This window comes from Ambystoma mexicanum, chromosome 8 (assembly GCF_040938575.1).
Source record: "Ambystoma mexicanum isolate Mex_15411 chromosome 8, UKY_AmexF1_1, whole genome shotgun sequence".
Classification (NCBI taxonomy): domain Eukaryota; kingdom Metazoa; phylum Chordata; class Amphibia; order Caudata; family Ambystomatidae; genus Ambystoma; species Ambystoma mexicanum.
The window spans coordinates 81,572,565-81,591,649 of record NC_090929.1 but is presented as its reverse complement, the minus strand read 5'-3'; the positions used below and the strand labels follow the sequence as shown (position 1 = coordinate 81,591,649).

The 19,085-nt window shown below is 49.2% G+C and overlaps 1 protein-coding gene across 1 annotated transcript in view; it reads left to right on the top strand.

Moving 5' to 3' along the window:
* Positions 1-923: 923 nt before the first annotated feature.
* Positions 924-19,085, top strand: part of ABO (ABO, alpha 1-3-N-acetylgalactosaminyltransferase and alpha 1-3-galactosyltransferase) — a 911,475-nt gene continuing 893,313 nt past the window's right edge. The window contains exon 1 of the mRNA XM_069609331.1: positions 924-986. Within this exon, the coding sequence (XP_069465432.1) occupies positions 974-986 (13 nt within the window). The 5' untranslated portion in view covers positions 924-973. The remainder of the gene's footprint in view (positions 987-19,085) is intronic.

The following is a 19,085-nucleotide window of genomic DNA, read 5'->3' as shown; positions in this document are numbered from 1 at the left end:
TCTTTTCCTGTCACTCTCTCTCGTCCTGTCTATCCACCTCTCAGTTCCGTCACTGGCTCCCAGCCCACTCTCTATCTCCCTCTTCCCTCTGGGCTCTGTCTTCTGCCTTTTCCTGTCACTCTCTCTCGTCCTGTCTATCCACCTCTCAGTTCCGTCACTGGCTCCCAGCGCACTCTCTATCTTCCTCTTCCCTCTGGGCTCTGTCTTTTCCTGTCACTCTCTCTCGTCCTGTCTATCCACCTCTCAGTTCCGTCACTGGCTCCCAGCCCACTCTCTATCTCCCTCTTCCCTCTGGGCTCTGTCTTTTCCTGTCACTCTCTCTCGTCCTGTCTATCCACCTCTCAGTTCCGTCACTGGCTCCCAGCCCACTCTCTATCTCCCTCTTCCCTCTGGGCTCTGTCTTTTCCTGTCACTCTCTCTCGTCCTGTCTATCCACCTCTAAGTTCCGTCACTGGCTCCCAGCCCACTCTCTATCTTCCTCTCCCCTCTGGGCTCTGTCTTTTCCTGTCACTCTCTCACTCGTCACACTCTAGCCCTTTCATCTTGATATTCCTTTCTCTGGCCGCTTGTCCCCTCTATTCGCCGTCTTTGTCTGATGTCCCTTCTATCTCTGCCCAAAGTCTCCCCTCTCCTCTGCTCTCGCTTCTCTGCTGGCTCCTCTGTTCTTCCCAACCTTTCTGTCTTTTCACTTTCGCTCCATCTTTATCTCTCTGGCTCTCTCTTATCGTTCATTCTTCGCCCTTCTCTCTATCCCTTCGCGTAATACGTGTCTTTCTCTCTGTCTCTCTCTCCTAGCCTGGACGGTGCTCCGGTGGGAGTCGTTGGGTGTGCAAAGCAGAGCCACGCCCTTTAACAAGGTTCCCAGGCGTCCGCCAATGAAGGGACGATGCCCTCCCCACTCCTGGCACCGGCACCTGCGCCCCCAGAGCACGAACCGCAAACCTTCCCTACCTCGCCACCGCATCCAGCTGCCATGGCCCCGGCAAGTAAGTACCACGCATAGCTGCTAGCAGAATCATGGAAGTTAGCTCAGGGCTCTAAGAGGCTGCTGCTGTGACCGGCGGACAGAGCACAGGAGCGCCCCCCCCCCCCTGCGGTTCAGATCCCACTGGGATAGGTCAGAGGGGCGATGTGCCTGCTGCGGCGGGGTGTGTGTCAATCTATCTGCAGGTCACGGCTTTTGTGAGAAGATAGTTTAGCGGATTAACCGGCCTTTTATTCAGAGGGATGTATGAACTGCACGCGCTGCGGACTTAAATCGCAGTACCAAAGGTGGGTGTGTTAATAATGCAGTTGTGTAGATAAGGGGGGGCCAGTAAGCCAAGTGTGGGAGATCTCTGTGCAACATACACTTAGCGGGCTTGAGTCCCGACCGGGCCCAGCATTTCACCCTTTCGAGGAAGCACAGGCGGTGCCTTTACAGACCGAGCGCCTGGAAGCGTTAAAAATCCTCATGGCACCATTTTAATACGCACTTTTGTGTTATTCTGATGCATTTCGTCCTTCCGAAAATGATAAGAGGAGTAACAGATAGTACCAGGTGAACTTCAGCACAATGTACGAAAAATGTGTGCTAGCATCCTTGCTCCCGGCAATGCGGCTGAGCAGGAGAGGGGGCGCTTAAGCGAAGAAGTGCGGGGTGTTGGTGTTGTTCTGCACAGCCACAGCTGCATTTCATTGTTTCGATGCCCGTGAATTTGACCCCAGAGTACATTCGTTTAATTAAACATCAGAATTTAAAATAATGAAACGGTGGGGGGTTGGAAAGAGACTTAACACCCCCGATTTAGTTTGACTGTTTTCCTCCAAAGTTGCCCTTGGGTTGGCCGGTTGTGGCGGGGGCATGTCCATGGCCCAGTTATCTCTGACTTGTGATGTTTTTGAGTCGCGCTGGGAAATAAACACACTAGTAAGTGTACACAAACACAAGTCTATCTGACACTGCTATTTAATTTGAGGAACGTGCCCCTTTAGGTTAATGTTACTTTGTCAGTCACCTGTTTTCATATGTATATGAATTGGTCACATTTAGAAATAGGACATTTTCAGACCGTCTAGAAGGGAAAATCTGGGAACCAACCATGGGTTTTCCAAATTCCCTTTCAATCGGTGCACTTATACGAGAACTGGGACTGACTTCATGGTGGGTTCAACATGCAAAGCGAGTGTCTCTTATCTAAATTAGCCAAGGCAACCTGAAACACCAACTCTAAGATCATATCTATCTGAATTGCTTTCCAAGAAGCCCAGTCCAAGGTCTTTCTCGCTCCATTTAATAGTAGATGTTTGACTTTTCAGAAGATGTTCCATCTGATGTTTCTGATTCGGACTATGTTATTGAGGCTAGATCAATCCACTGTATAATCAATAAACAATCTATACATCAAAAACTATATTTTATTATTTTCAAAATAGCTCTTGAAGTATTGTCTACTCTTCCGTCACATAAACTCCTAACAACATTTGACATCTTTTCAATCTTCTCACCATCCACATAATCTTACATTCCATACCACTAATGATTGATTTCAACAAAACAACACAGGAGAGTTTCCCCTGACTACAGATAACATTTAACAATGTACAATTTTTGTTTCACCAGTGACCATTCTTTGTGTGTATATATGTCAAATAGCTCCACAGCTTATTTCCAAGAGTATAAATGGCCGTTACTCAATCGGCCCATGATTCAACAACCTACTTCAGGATCAAACCAGACTACAACTCTGGTCTGGTGTATAATGTTTGGGTGAACAGTGTCTTCCGGTAAATATCTACAATAAACAATAACAGCACATTAGTCTCTAGCCCCTCACTTTGGTGACACAGAATACTTCCTTGTATATGTCGACAATGACTATACTGGTTGACACTCACCTCCCTCGTATATCTGATGGGGGTAGTGTCAACAACAGAACTTATCCTTCAAGCCTTCCAGCAACGTATCAAGGGCAGCCTGAAAACCAACCAGAGGAAAAAAGTGAACTCGGTTCTCCCTGTATTATCAATTTAGATCCGAGTTTAAATCACTAACACAAAGTAACGTAGAGTAAACCTCCACTTACTTATTATAGAGAGTAAACCACTAAAAGTGAGTTCCTCTCTTCATCTGACTCATTAGGTTCTTCCAAGTCCCGAATGCGACGGAATGTCACTTTCCTCTTTGAACTGTGGAGGAAACCACAAAGGGCATGTATGAGATCAAGCTCCCATTATATCATCCTCCTCTGTAATACGCTCATTGAAAATATTGTCATCATTCAACAAGTGCCATCCATCAAGCTTACCCCAGTGGTTATCCACGTCGAATGCACTGTGATTCCAGTTGTTCAAATCAAGTAAAGTATATTCAGTTCTCCACGAAAGTCTGGAAGTTATTAGTTCTCAGTTTCCACTACGTTCTAAAAGGGAGAAGACATAGGGCCGTTTTCCCGTGTACTGCCCCAGGAGTTTGCCACTGTTTATAGTCAACCACGGTTGCATGGAAATGTATATATAATAAATGACCACTATGTGTGGTCATCTGCAGCTGTAAGTACATGCATGCTCCTTGCCCCCAAAGGTAGTTTGGAATTGTAATAAGTAGTTGGTGAGTGAAATCATATTTTTACTGGGAGCACGTAGCTGGAGCCGTTGTGCCTGGAGTGAACCTCCCTCGGGTCGTCTGCTCATGTGTACGAATCAAAATAATGACACATCGAATTTTCTCCAGTCGTCCGTTATTTATTTTTATTTTTTGCATTTTTAAAGCGCTCACACAGCCCGCGGGCATGGAGGCGCTGTTACACGAATATTTTTTTTTTTTAGTTGCGTAATTGTTTTTTTGTCTTAGTTGCGTATTTATAACGCGGTTAATACGCGCGTACCCGGGGATGGAACCTGTGTTGCTTCGTATGTCGTGCTGCAAAGGCGCGCACGTTGCGGGAGAACACACATCGCAAAGCTAGCGAGGCTTCTAGAGCTAGAGTTGTGATTCAGGCGCGGCTGTAGGAATAAGCAACCCTTGCGTTTGTGGTGACCAGTGCGGTTGCGGTTAATTGCCGAGTAGAGCAAGTGCTTACCTTGCTGCTAGTCCATGGCGCCTTCCACATTCATGCATTCATTTATGTAGCGCTGCTACCACCATTGCTGCGTTTATTGGCACTGTAAACGACTACACTTTTAAAGTACAGCAAAAAATCAACATGGGCCCTCCCAAATGGGAGACCCAAGGGTATAAACTGGGAGGTTTCCTATTTGCATGGGTGCCAGGGTGGGCGGCTTTGCCCCCAGAACAATGGGTACGGAGACTGCTGGGCGCCCTCCAGTAAAGAAAGGTGGCAGGGGCAGATGACAACAGGCAGTCCCTGCCCCTGACACCTCACATCAAAGCCCCCCCCCCCAATCCGGACGGACATGGAGCGGGGGTCTTAGATGATCAAAGAGGGACTACCTTGCTCTCAGGTGAAAATAGGCCTGTAACCAGGAAGGGCAAGGTAGCCTCTCTCATTCCGTGCCTCTCCTCTGCCTGGCACAGAGTGGGATCGGAAAAGGCTGACCGTGCTGCAAATTTATCTCGCACCCACAAGGAGCCCCTCAACAGCTATTGCAGGAACACGCGGTTTGCAGGTCGGCGGACAAGGGACTGACTTCAGCCAGCCCCTCCGGCTTCACCGTGCGCCACCGGAGACCACCGCAGCGGCGCCGGGAAAGCCCAGCAGACGCGGAGTTACAAAGTAACTCGCAACTCGCGTCTGAGGTTCCCGAAATCAACAATCTTCATTCCTCTCAATTTTGAAATAAGCCGGCCAAAGCCACATCGCTGGGGGAGATAATCCCCTTATGACATAGGCTGAGTAGTGTGGGCCCCACTTTGCACCTGTCCCCCCACCATTCCCTGGTACCTGCTAGTAGGCAAAAATGAGACAGACAATTCTGTACGTGGAAAATTATTGGCCGTAGGCTTGTTTTTATTTTCTACCGAAAATAACAACCACTCACTCATCATAACAAACCAAAATGACATAATTCGCTTTTGGGCACCTCGTGTCCAGGGTTTGTGGATGCCCAGCCTGGTCCTAGGCTGTTCTTCGTTAACCCGGGGCATCCGTACCTGGACACGTGCCGCCTCCTACGACTCCCTTCTACCGTGTACCGAAGAAAGTACTCGGTGTTCTTGCTCCTTGCTCCTTGCTCCTTGTTCTTGTCTTTTTTTTTTTTTTTTTTTGCCGGGTGGGCGGGTGGCAAAAACGTTTCCTTATCCTTCTTCGCCAGGTCTTTGGAGCCTACCCGAGTGAGGTGAGCTCCTTGGCCTGGTTGTGCTTACCTGCCTAGCGTTGGGGTCACTTATACCCCCCTGCCTCTTTGTTGTGCCTTGTGGTGGCCGGATTTCCTGCCGCCCCCCCCTGCTGCTAACACCTCACACCTAACCTCCGCTGCTATTGTCCTTCCCTGGCTGACTCCAAGGGTGGGGGCGCCATTCGGCTGCCCCTCCCCTTATTTTCGCGCCGTTTGTCCCCCACCCCGCGCCTAACCCCCCAGGCCCTCCATCGTGTTGTGCTTTGCACACCACGGGGCCTGGGGCATAGGCTGAGTAGTGTGGGCCCCACTTTGCACCTGTCCCCCCAACATTCCCTGGTACCTGCTAGTAGGCAAAAATGAGACAGACAATTCTGTACGTGGAAAATTATTGGCCGTAGGCTTGTTTTTATTTTCTTCCGAAAATAACAACCACTCACTCATCATAACAAACCAAAATGACATAATTCGCTTTTGGGCACCTCGTGTCCAGGGTTTGTGGATGCCCAGCCTGGTCCTAGGCTGTTCTTCGTTAACCCGGGGCATCCGTACCTGGACACGTGCCGCCACACCTGAGTGGGTGTTACCTAGGCCGCTCAGGTCCCCCCAAAACGAGATCTATCTACAACCCCGGTCTGCTAGGGCCCTAAAAATGTTAGCTGTAAATACTGCCATCCCTTTGTTGGACAGGTGTATTCCGTCTTGGTGGAACCATTCTGGATTGTTCTGTGACATACTGTGTTTTATAAACTGGAGGCCGGTACCTCTACAATACTTTTCTATTGTCTTGTTCAGCTTTTTCCTTGACGTCTCGATGGCGTGCCTCCTATGTGCACCGTACCATACCCTTCGCGGTAAGATCTCTGACATAAAAATCTCATTTTCCAACAGCAGTGCGCAATGGCCTTTAAAGATTCGCACATGCTATGCATCAATGTCCCTCTGTTGGTCCTGACTAAGTCATTTCCCCCCCAAATGTATTACCAGATATTCCGGCGGGTCCCAGAACCCGATCAGGTCGGATAGTCTGTCGTGGATGTCCTCCCAGAGCATTCCTGGGAGGCCCCACCATGATGTGATTGTCTTTTTGAATTGCAGCCCCTCCTTGTAGTCTTCAATCCACCTGCCTGCCCTCGTCACGAAAGAATGGCCGACTATCCATGCCGACTTGTAAGGGCCTGTATCTGTGGGGGGTGGGAGGGAGAGGAATCATATTAAGCTTTCCCTCACGTATCTTTTGAAGCATTGCGATCTCCACCCTCCAATTTTTTTCACCCGTTCTGTACCTAGGCCTCCTACCCATGCTGATGTGGCTGCCCCTATTCTGAAAGAGTGGGTGCCAAATTCTGCTGCGTCCCACCCTGCCCTTGTGATAGTTTTCTTTAGCACTGCTTGGAATTGATATCTGCTGAGTGCCCTTCCGTCCTTATGAATCAATAGCTGCCCCCCAACTACTGGTCTTACCTCCAGGAACTCCTGTATTATGCATCTGGGACAATGATCCTGTTCTTTGATGCAATTTAGCTCTATTAGCCTCCCTTTCCCTTCCTGGTCCGTTTTTGACTTCCTAAGCCGTATTGACATACCTTTTGACCCGATGCTTATGTCATCTTTTGCCAGCCCGTCCCCTGATACCGTGTTACTGGCTACTAGCTCCCCAATCCTGAATGCCCCATAGTAAGCTAGTGCAAAAGCTGCCCTGAACAATCGTGTCTCATACCCGTCGCTGCATGTGGCCCACAACAACTGTAACAGCCTTCTCACTTTCCTGAAATTTAGTGGCCTTCTGCTGTCTGCTTTCTTTCCTTCCAATTTCCCCCAACCTTTCATAGCGTATTTTAACCGTGAGCTATCTGTGGGATCTGGCAGCCCGGCTACCTTTGTTGTGTATGCCACTGCTGTCAAATGTGCAGCGGCCCAGCTCTTCCTTCTACCTTGTGCAAATGCTTTTTCCCAAAATTCACACATGTTAGCAGTTGTAATATCACCAATCATTTGTACCCCCACTTCTTTTAACACCTCCATGACATGTTTCTTGTATTGCTTACCAGTTTTATATGTTATGGCGTTTGCTGCCAACCATTCAATCACCTGGCCTTGCTTTTACTCTTCTTTTGATTCAACCTTGCAGTTGACTGTTTTTTCTCCAGTTTTCTTAATGGGACCCATGCCTTTTCTGGAGTAGGCGTTCCTATCCTGCTTGCCTCTGGTCTCAGTTTTCTGAATTTGTCCCACTGGAAACGAGACAAGGCGTCAGCAACCAAGTTTGTTTCCCCTGCGATGTGCCTCGCCCTTAGACATACATTATTTCTCAGACAACCCAGCGTTATTGCCCTCATCAACTCCAGCACCAGCGGGCATGATGCGCCTCCCTTATTTATGACCTGCACTACCGCCATGTTGTCTGACCATACGTTCAACTCTTTATCTTTCAGGTCTGCCTCCCATGCGCATAGCGCTACCCATATGGGGAACAGCTCTAACAATGTAATGTTGTTTGTCCATGCTGCCTCCCGCCATCTTGTTGGCCATTTTTCTGCACACCATTCTCTCCCCATGATAGCCCCGAAAACAAAACCCCCGGCTGCATCCATGAACAACACCCTCTTGCACTCTTCATTTAACGGTGAGCGCCAAATCACCGCCCCATTGAATGACATCAGAAAATCTTCCCACACTTCCAGGTCTCTCTTGATCCCACCACCTAATCTTATTCTGTGGTGTCCTTCTCTGACCCCCTTGGTTTTTAGCTCAATGCTCCTTTGGAATATCCTGCCTTGGGGGATGACTCTACCTACAAAGGTAAGTTTTCCCGCTAGGGACTGCAACTCTTTTACAGTAGCTTTGTTTCTTCCTTTTATGTTTTTGATTGTTCCTAAAAGATCTACCACCTTGTCCTCCGGGATCCTGCACACTCCCTCTTTCGAGTCAATTTCTATACCCAGAAATTGTATTGTTTGTGTAGGACCCGTGGTCTTTTCCTCTGCTAAGGGAAAACCCCAGTCTTCCGTTACTGCTATGAATTCCTCTAGTGTGGCCTTGCATAGGTTGGATCCCTGCGGACCCACGAATAGGAAATCGTCCAGGTAGTGGACTACTTGGGCCTCCTCCATCTTTTTTGTGATTGCCCATTGTAAAAAAGAGCTCACTTTCTCAAAGTAAGCACATGATATTGCACATCCCATCGGGAGACATTTGTCCACAAAATATTCTCCCTCCCAATGCATGCACAACCATTTCTGTGACTCTCTGTTAACTGGTAGCAGGCGAAATGCAGATTTTATGTCGGCCTTCACCATCCATGCCCCCTTCCCTGCTTTCCTGACCATGTCCACTGCCACCTGAAAATCTGAATAGGTCACTGACACCACGTCTTGTGGTATGCCATCGTTCACTGATGCCCCTGGTGGGTATGATAAGTGGTGAATCAATCTGAATTCACCTACTTCTTTCTTTGGGACCAGCCCCAGTGGTAAGCACATGTACTCGTTAAACGGGGGTGTTTTGTAGGGGCCCCCCATTCTCCCCAGCTCTATCTCCTTCCTGATTTTCATGCTGACTAGCTTTTTGTTTTCTAATGCGGATTTCAGATTTTTAGGGGTGTTTTGAGATCCCTGGCCCTTGAACGGGATGGTGAAGCCTTCCTGGAAGCCTCTCCTGATTGTCTCTGCCCCTTCCTGGTCTGGAAAAACCCGCAGCCACTTCTCCATATTCCCAATCCTCACCGGTGTGGCCCCTTTCTCTTCACCTCCCTTAATTTCTTTTCTCTGGTCCTCTAGGTGTGCTTGCTCTTGCCCTGGTGCATTTTGCGGTACTGTGCTCTCCCTTACAATTCTCACACCTGTGGCTGAATTTACATTTTTTTCCCCAACTGCATGGTGTCCCGCTCTCAAAGTTGCGGCATTGCCCTGCCTCTGTTTTTGTTGACCCCTGCGTACCCCTACCCCCCCTTGGGCTGTTGGAGGTATGCTGCTCTGCCAACTTCTCTGTGACTCATGTTGCTTGCTCCGAAAATTGTGCTCCCTTGTTCTATCATAGCTGTTATCATATCTCCTGTTGTTGTATTTGTAATCCCTTCTGTACTCATTTTGCCAGTATTGCCTCCTCTGATACCCTCCCACATTCTGTTCCTTGGTGTCCCATTTCTCCTTCAAAACATTAAATATATACAGGTTGTAATTCTCTTCATCCCATCCTATATCGGGAAAGCAGTCCATCTCTTTCCTAAATTCATGATCATATTCTTTCCATGCATCGCCCCCAAATGCTTTGTACACTTTCAACACCCTCTGCTGGTATGTCACTAATGCTACGCCGTCCTCTGGGAATTTCTGCAGAATGATATTGGACATTATTTGAAAAGCGGCCAACCAGTTGTCAAAGTTCCTTGCTACTGTTGGCCTCTTCAATAAGCTTTTCTCATCTTCCTTTATGTCTTCTATGGGTACATCCTGTCCTCTCTTTTGGCAATCTAGCAAAGTATATACATCAATGAATTCCTTCCTCCATATTTTCTCCTTTATCTTTTTGCTAATATACCATGTTTGTGCCTTCATAGCCCTGCCTGCCGTGTCTTTGCCGATTGTGGGCCTGCCATATTTCGTCATCTCTGTGTCTGTCCCCTGTGTTCCTGTAGGTTTGTCCTGCCCAACCTTAGTGCCTTGTGGTGTTCCTTGCGCTAGAGGGACCACATTGATTGCTGCCCCTGGACCCCTGCCCCTTGACCCTCCACCACTTTCTGTTTCTTCTTCTTTATTATCCCCTTCCCTTTTACCCATGCTCTTAAATGTTCCCTCTCCTCGTCCCCACTACTTCCTGACTCGGTTGTCTCCCCTTCCTCTGCCTGTTTCCTGTGCTTGTTTTTCTTCGCTCCATGGGTTCTGGGTGACTTACCCTGAGCCGTGACGCATTTTTTTAACATTTTTAAAATTTTGTTACCCATTGCATTATTGATTTTTACAGTACCTTCATCCTTGCTATTCTTTTGTTTTTTCTTTGGCTCCTCTGTTTGTTGTTGCGATCCTCCTGCCACCTCTCTCGCCCTTTTCTGGCCTGATGGTAATCCTGCTCCCTCTTCGCCACTGCTGGAGTCCTCGAGTAGCAGAGGCGACATTGCCCTTGCCTTGCCCTCCTTCTGCATCACCTCCTGTACCCATTCTGCTCCATATTCGCTTGCTGCTTTTTTTACCCAAAGTGCAAATTCCTCCGCCCTTTTTGCCCTTTCTTCAGCCATCCTGCTACCTTGAAAAAGAAAAAATATTGTCGCTTCGCGGTGCTCCTTTGGGCTTTATACTGTCTTTCTCTGCCTTTTGGGTTAATAGCGGAAAAAGTGGCCAATATGAGGATTGAACCTGCGTCCTTGGTGTTGCTAGCTCAACGCTCTAACCACTTGAGCTAATCTGCCCTTCTTTTGCTGGGCGGTCTGTCCCTTTAACTCTGCGTGCCGCTCCTATCGTTGCCGGCCACGCCCCTTCTCCGTCGCGTCTCTCCCGTTCTTTTCGCGGGCTTCCGCGACGCCGAACGCCCGCTTCTGCGATCCCGGCTCTCGGCGGTCCTGTAGCTACTTCCCTGAAGTCCCCCGACCGCCTCCACGCCTCCAGCTGCTGCTCGCCGAAACTCCTGATTCTTTGCCCGATGGCCGTCTCCTCGCTTCCCTGGATCGGGTTTTTCGTCCGTGGCCGCCGTCCGACGCAGAGGTGAGTCCTTGTTCTTCCGACGAGCCGCTCTGTTGCTACTACCTTACCAGAGTACGAAAAAGCCCGTAGAGGCAAAATTGCCTCAGCAAGAGTAACAGGATAAACGAAAAAGCCTGTAGAGGCAAAAACGTTTCCTTATCCTTCTTCGCCAGGTCTTTGGAGCCTACCCGAGTGAGGTGAGCTCCTTGGCCTGGTTGTGCTTACCTGCCTAGCGTTGGGGTCTCTTATACCCCCCTGCCTCTTTGTTGTTCCTTGTGGTGGCCGGATTTCCTGCCGCCCCCCCCTGCTGCTAACACCTCACACCTAACCTCCGCTGCTATTGTCCTTCCCTGGCTGACTCCAAGGGTGGGGGCGCCATTCGGCTGCCCCTCCCCTTATTTTCGCGCCGTTTGTCCCCCACCCCGCGCCTAACCCCCCAGGCCCTCCATCGTGTCGTGCTTTGCACACCACGGGGCCTGGGGCAGAAACGACGAAGAGTTGACACCCCAGCGCACCCAGCATCCCTGCAGGAGAAGCGAGCATTCCGGATCTGTCACAACGGTGTCAGAGACACACATTTACATCCTGCGCTTCCAGGTCCAAGCAAGATAAACACCAGAGCAGAGAGAACATCGAGCGGCTACAAATATGGGACATAAACCCACCCGGCGCACAGGCAACCAGAGCACGGCACGTCTACTAGACGGACCAGCTGACTGTCAGGCCTTTAGCACTGCCTTCTCATCTGCAAGACGGCACAGCACAGCAGATCAAAGGAAGCAGGGTCGACCGCTCGCATGCGCAGGGGAGAAATAGAGGCTTCCCATTGCCGCGCCTCCCCCACCACCCACACCTTGCCCTTGTCTGGCCTGCCCCATTCAGGCCACCCCCAGCCCTCCCCGTGGTGATGTATTACTGGAAATAACAAACCAAACACACCTCCCTGACTCCGCACTTAGCGGGGGCTTCCCATTGCCGCTCCTCCCCTTCCTCCCCCACCCTGCCTCTGTCCGGCTACCCCCCCTTCCCGCCCCCTCCCCGTGGTGATGTATTACTGGAAATAATAAACCAAACACAATGTTAAAGTTGGAAGTCTTAATGACACAGGAGCTTTATTTGCATAAAGTCAAGGAGTTATCCTACAGGCCATCCGTGTATTCACCACACCACAGGTTCTTCTACGCTGTGTGGGGCTTCCTAGGTATGCCTCCCCCCTCGCCCTATCCCCCCCTTTCCGCCGTCCGCCTCTGGTGGACGCTTCCGGTTGAGCCGGGCCCTTGCTACCAGCTTCTCTCTACCCATGGCCATTCATTGCTTGCATTGTACTTTTCTCGACACTTCCCCGTTGCTCTATTATACCTGTTTCTAACTCCCAGACATCCTAATATCATAGTTTCTAGCTATACAGACACAACCAGTCCGGTGCCCAAATATCACAGTTTTTCCTATGCAGACACAACCAGTCCGGTGCCCAAATATCACAGTTTTTCCTATGCAGACACAACCAGTCCGGTGCCCAAATATCACAGTTTTTCCTATGCAGACAGAACCAGTCCGGTGCCCAAATATCACAGTTTTTCCTATGCAGACACAACCAGTCCGGTGCCCAAATATCACAGTTATTACCTATACAGACATCACTTCACAATGTCCAGATATCATAGTGCACAATTCTACTCTGAGCTCCCGTCCCCTTTTGGGCTAACTCTTACCCTAGCCCTTCAACCATTACTTCTGCCCCAAGTATTCCCATTTCGCCTTACTGTCCCAGAGGGCTGCGCTTCGTCTAAGTTTCCGTACTCCCGGTTCCCTCCCCCTAGGCCCTCCTCAGTGGTCTTACCCAGGACTCTCCCCTCAAGTTCCGTAATCCCTAGTCCTTGCCCTCCATCTCTCCGGCTCACTCTTACTCTCTCTCGGTTCAATTCTCTTGCATCCGCCCCCCTCCCTTTTCCTCCACCTACAGTTGCCTGGTATCCATTCTCCCCCAGACTCCCGTCCCCGCTGACCGCGATGTGTCGTTCTCTCAGATTCCCCAGTACCCCCGTCTCTTTGCCACCAGCCTTGCGCTTGCCCCCCCTTCTCCTACTTGGACCTTGTGCCCCCCGCTGGTTCCCTCTTGTCACCCCGAGCCCGTTTTGTGACCCCCCACAAAACCCCCTCTGTGTATCCTTCCTTCCGTTATCCCTCCCCCCACCTGTTTCTTTGGCAGCCCTACCTGTGCAACCATACCATCATCTTGTTCCCCCCCAACTTCCCTCGTAGACCATTGTTTTTACCTTGTTTTCCATTTTTTCTTTCCACCCCCCCCCCCCGCATTTTGGGGTGAAATGGCTTCCAAGCCCCCTAAAACTTCCCCTTCTTTCCCCAGGGCATCCCTTGAGTCTGTTACTCTTGGGCGCCGTAGGATCTAAGCTGTTAGCTGAGCAGTCCCCTATGGGCCTGCCAGTGCTTTGCTAAAGGGTTCGACCTGTGACTCCTCCAAGACTCTCTGCGGGTTGCCGGCGGCAGAGAGTTCCCCCTGCCTGAACAGGTCACTCCATAGCCGGCCCTTCCACTTGGTCATCCTCGCTCAGTCGTTCCTCAATTGGGTTGGGGGGGGGAGTAGAAGGGGCTAAATCCCCCACCTCCCCCCACCCCTCCTGGCCCAGTGCTTGCAAGCCATCTCATGTGCAACCTGCATTTGCCAAAGTGTCCCTCCATTCCATGGTCATGAGCGCAGTGCCCACATCGGACAGGTGGGTCCTGTCCCCCCCGAAATAACCCGGTACTTTTAGGGTGATGAGTGGGTGGCGGACCCATCCCATTCCTCTGCTTTTCAAGAAACCCCCCATCCTTGAGTTTGCCTTTCTCCTTGCCACCTCTATCGCCCCATGGCGCAGTATGCCCCTCCATTCTTGCCTGGTGATCATTTCGGACCACATGACTTCGGTGCCCCGAAAAGCCCCCCCAATCCTCGTGAGGAGCACTCTCAACAGTTCTATCAAATCCCTTCTACCTTTTGCCACCAGGTCATTGCTCCCAATGTGGAGCAACAAAATGTCGGGTGATGGGTGACGCTGTGCCACCTGTTCCAATGTGCCCCATAGCTGGTGGCTCTGTAGGCCAGCCTTTGCGATCCAACAGATCTGAGTGTTTTGGAGGCCCAGGTTGCCGTCCCTAAACGCTGTCCTCGCTCTTTCTGCTGCTCTGGACACACAAGTATGTCCCACGACCCATACCCGGGTGGCCTCTGTGAAGAAGGAGAGGTTGTTAGACTGTTTCAAGGTAGGTGGGGTGACCATGAGCGCCCTTGTCCCCCCATATGCCCCCGGGCCCCAAGCCTTGACCTATCTGACATAGAGTTTGAACTTATCCGAATCCCATCTCCCAATCTTTTTTACCATGTCATCCCCCAGACACTCCCTGCTGGCAGTTGTTGCCGCCCCTATGCGGAATGAATGCGTGGAGAATTTGGCCGGATCGGCGCGGGCTTTTGCCAGGGTCGCGGCTAACACCCTTCTGAATTGAAACTGCGTAAGGGGCGTTCCGTCCTTGTGCATGAACAAGTAGGCTGGCCCCCCACACCTGGCCGTTAGGTAGGTTGCCATGATCGCCACTTGGCAGAAGGCCTCCTGGCCTAATTTGGCCAACAGCAGCTCACATCCTTTGGTACCTTGGTCTGTTTTAGATATCCTTACATTGACATGCAGTGCCTCGTTATTTATTGACACATCACCTACCAGAAGGGCCCTGTGGTCGTGGTCTCCCTTTGCTCTGGCCACCAGTTTGCTAACCCATAACGCCCGAAGAAGGCTTAAGCAAAGCATGCTTTGAAAATGATGCTCTCGTGCCATGAGTGACAGACCGCTACTGTTGCTGACATGACTTTCTTTAGGAGGTCGAAGTCGATGGGTCTCCTCTCTGCCCTTGCTTGAGGTAACCCCCTGTCCCTGTCCCACCCTTTTAGGGCCGCCCTTACCAGAAAGCCCTTGGTTGGATCGTGGCACCCCGCTAGCTGGCTGTGAAATGCAACTGCACTGAGGTGCGCCGCGAGCCAAGATCTTGATTTATCCGCCCCCTTAGCCCATAGCACGAAACCGTCCACCTTATTCTCCTTACTAGCCCCACCCAAGTTTTTTGTGTTCTCTAGGAACATGTTAAAGTTGGCGCTGTATCTGGCTCCTGTGCTTCCTGCCAGTGACTTTGAAGCTAGCTGTCTCATTCCTTCTCCCAACTCACTAGTTGCCATAGTTGGTCGTCTAACGGAGTCATGGTTGGCAAGGCCTGTGGGTGTGCTTTCTGGAATCTTGCCATCTGCGAACGAGAAATAGCGTCAGCTGCTGTGTTATAAACCCCAGGGATGTGGCACGCTTTCACAGCTTTAGTCGCCCAGAGACCACTGCGTTATTGTGTTGTGTTTTATGGTCGCCCAGAGACCACTGCGTTATTGTGTTGTGCCTTATGATTGCCTAGAGACCACTGTTATACCGCAATAGTCATATCTAGATGTATCTACATCCTGTATTAGGACCTATTGTCTCATAGGTGAACTGCCGCAACAGAATCTAGTTGTGTCTACATCTTGTATTAGGAACTATTTTCCTGTATTAGGAACTACTGTTTCTTAGTTAAACTGCCACAGTCGAATCTAGTTGTGCCTACATCCTGTATTAGGATCTACTTTTTCTAAGGTGAACAGCCTCAGTAGAATCTAGATGTGTCTACATCCTGTATTAGGAACTATTGTTTCTTAGTTAAACTGCATAAATTGAATTTAGATGTGTTCTTGACTTGCTGATACCTAGACACCACTGTCTTAGTTTAACGCAAATGTGCTACAATTTGCATGCTATCTACCAGTAGCTAAAGTACGGCACTTTTACTTTGTATATTCCCATAATGCATTTCCCACTACTATACACTGCTCTACTTAGATCCATTCTACTCATCATAAATTCAGATTATCTACCTTGCTCCCTAACTTGATCCTACATATGCCAATGCTCAACCCCCACAAACCAACTGACATGATTACCATTCCTTGCACTGTTACACAAAGGAACCTCAAACTCCGTGCCAGACTCCCAAGACTCTACGACCCCTTACCCAAATCACTGCCTAGTAATGGTAGGGCCAACCCTAGCCGTACTAGCCCCTCTCAACACCCTCTTCAACTTAACAGCAGACTCTTCCGAGAGTCTATCTCCACCCAGAAAGATGCCCTCAAAACTCAGTCACCACCGGCGAAACCAGCACAACCTGGAATTAAGGGTGCACTTATAAACGCGCGCTCCATGATAGCCCATGCAACTGATTTAGCTGACATACTGTACAACGAAGATTTAGACTTCCTAGCCATTACTGAATCTTGGCTTCACCCAGCAGCTGGACCTGCAATTATGCTAGCCTTACCTGATGATTCCACATTACTAAGACTCGACCGTACTACTACCAGAGGTGGAGGTCTTGCTATAATAGCCAAATCTAAACTCACTCTGAATGCCTCTCCATCCATTATCTTAGGATCTTGTGAATCCCTAACCGCCAAATTAACGCTATCAAAGACACAATCTATATCCATCCACCTTATATACCGACCTCCAGGCCCCTTAGGGTCCTTTGAGGAAGACCTCACTAACATCATCTCAAACAATCTTAAGAACCCATCCCAAAGCATCCTACTAGGTGACTTTAACCTTGGACTTAATGACCCTACTGATGCTAATGCCACACTAATCAACAACACATTAGAGGAATTAGGCTTTATCCAGAAGATCACAGAGTCTACCCATATTAAAGGTAGAACTCTTGATTGGCTAGCTGTGCACAATTGTCCTATCCTGGTCTCTTCTATATCACCACAGCCTTGGACTGACCACCACCTGATTACGTTCTCACTAGAGGCACGACCAGCACAAGTTATCAGCATAGCCCCAGCTACCCAGACTAGAAACAAAAGAAATATCACCTCTGATCTTACTGACCTTGAATGCTATTCCTGACCACTTGGACCCCTCCATCATGGTAGATTTGTATAATAAAGTTATGCTCTCCTCCCTTGACATCATTGCACCTTTAAAGCTGAGAAAGAGCAAACCCCTCAAACATGTTAACACCTGGTTCTCCCCCATCTTAAACTCCTCAGACAGGAGAAACGACGCTGCGAAAAAGTTTGGAGATCACACCCTACTGAAGGTAAAAAGAATAACTTGAACACACTAGCCACCCAGTACAAAAAAGAAATTATTCAGGCCAAACAAATGTCCTATAACTCCCGAATTTCACTTGCCAAATCTAATACCAAGGAGCTCTTTACTATTCTGAAAGAGGTAGACTCTCCTGCACAAACGCCTGACTCCTGCCTCAAAGATAAAAATTGGTGCGCAAGCATTCAAAATGCCTTAGCTAATAAAATCACGTTCTTGCAAACTAAGATAAAAAATAAAAAAGACTCACTTCTCCCAACTATCAAAATGAATATCACCAGTTCAACAACGGAATTTCCGAACCAGCCACCCTCCACTACTCCCATTCCCCAGTTCAACGTCCATAAAGTCACTACCAAAGAGGTTGAAAAGGTTATCCTCACACTCAAACCTTCAAACTGCAAGGGAGACTTGTGTCCTGCACAATTGATAAAGGATGCGGCGCGTGAACTTGCACCTTTCATCACCAAATTAATAAATGCCTCCTTCACCACCAATACTATCCCCAATAACCTGAAACAAGCGTGGGTCCTCCCCCCTCCTTAAAAAACCTAGCCTAAATCCCGCGACTCCTACGAACTACCGACCTATTACTACAGTACCATTCTTACTTAAAATCCTTGACAAAATAGCATGTCAACAAATTCAATATTACCTCGAACACGTTCACCTTCTAGGAGTCCGACAGTCCGGCTTCAGGCCACGGCACGGCACCGAAACTGCTCTCCTGGACCTCAAGACCCAGATAGACGAGCTGAGAGACAAGGGAAAGACTGCATTACTGCTACTTCTTGATCTCTCAGCCGCCTTTGACTTAGTTGACCACGAGATTCTCTGCAATCACCTACAATCAGCAGCCCACTTCTCTCGAGAGGCAACCGACTGGATCCAATCCTTTCTCAAAAACCGCACTATGAGAGTATTCTCCCCTTTAGCAGCTGCCGACCCTACACCTATTACCTGTGGCGTACCCCAAGGCTCCTGCGTCTCGCCCACCTTCTAAAACATCTTTACAAAGCCCCTTTTCGACGATCTAGATGGTCTGGGTATCACCTACACTAATTATGTGGATGATACCCAGATCCTCATCCCGCTGACGTGGGACTACGACAAGGATTTGGCCTTTGTAAATAGAGTGTACCTCATCATTCAGGCATGGATGGCCACACACGGTCTATGCCTGAATGATGACAAAACAGAACTCCTCATTCTCGGGACCTCCTCTAACCTTACCAAACTAGGCACAAATTACTCCTCCCTTGTAATCGACAACAACAAGATTACAGTAGCCAAAGAGGTCAAAACTCTTGGCTTCTCCCTAGACTCGACACTCACCTTCTCAAAACAAGTAAATGCTATGGCATCCGCCACAGCATATACATGCAAACTTATTAGAGCAGCCAAACCCTTCCTCTCATCGTCCAACTGCATTACACTAGCCAGAGCATTAATATTGTCCAAACTGGATTATTGCAATGCCTTATATGTAGGTTGCAATAAATATATCACCAATAAAATCCAAATCCTCCAAAATAATGCTCTAAGAGCCGCCTTGAGCATCCCGAAAAAAGCACATATCTCAGATACTAGAAGATCTGTCAACTGGTTATCTACCAAAGACAAAATCTTCCTCAAATCTGTGTCCTTGACGCATAAGTGCCTGACCAGGCAGCCCCTCAATACCTAATAACTAGATTTACCAGACCTATCTCCTCCCGACCATCCAGAAAGGCCAATTCCAACCTCCTCCTTGTGCCCAGATTCAAACGGATGATGTCTGGGGGGAATAGTTTCCCCGTCAAAGCAGCTCAATGTTGGAACTCACTACCTCCATCACTCAGGGATGACCTGCCGTACCTACAATTTAGGTCCATGACTATCCACTGGCTCAAGGAAAATGATTTTTAAAACACTACTAGGCTGTGCCTTACCACAAATCCTACAAATC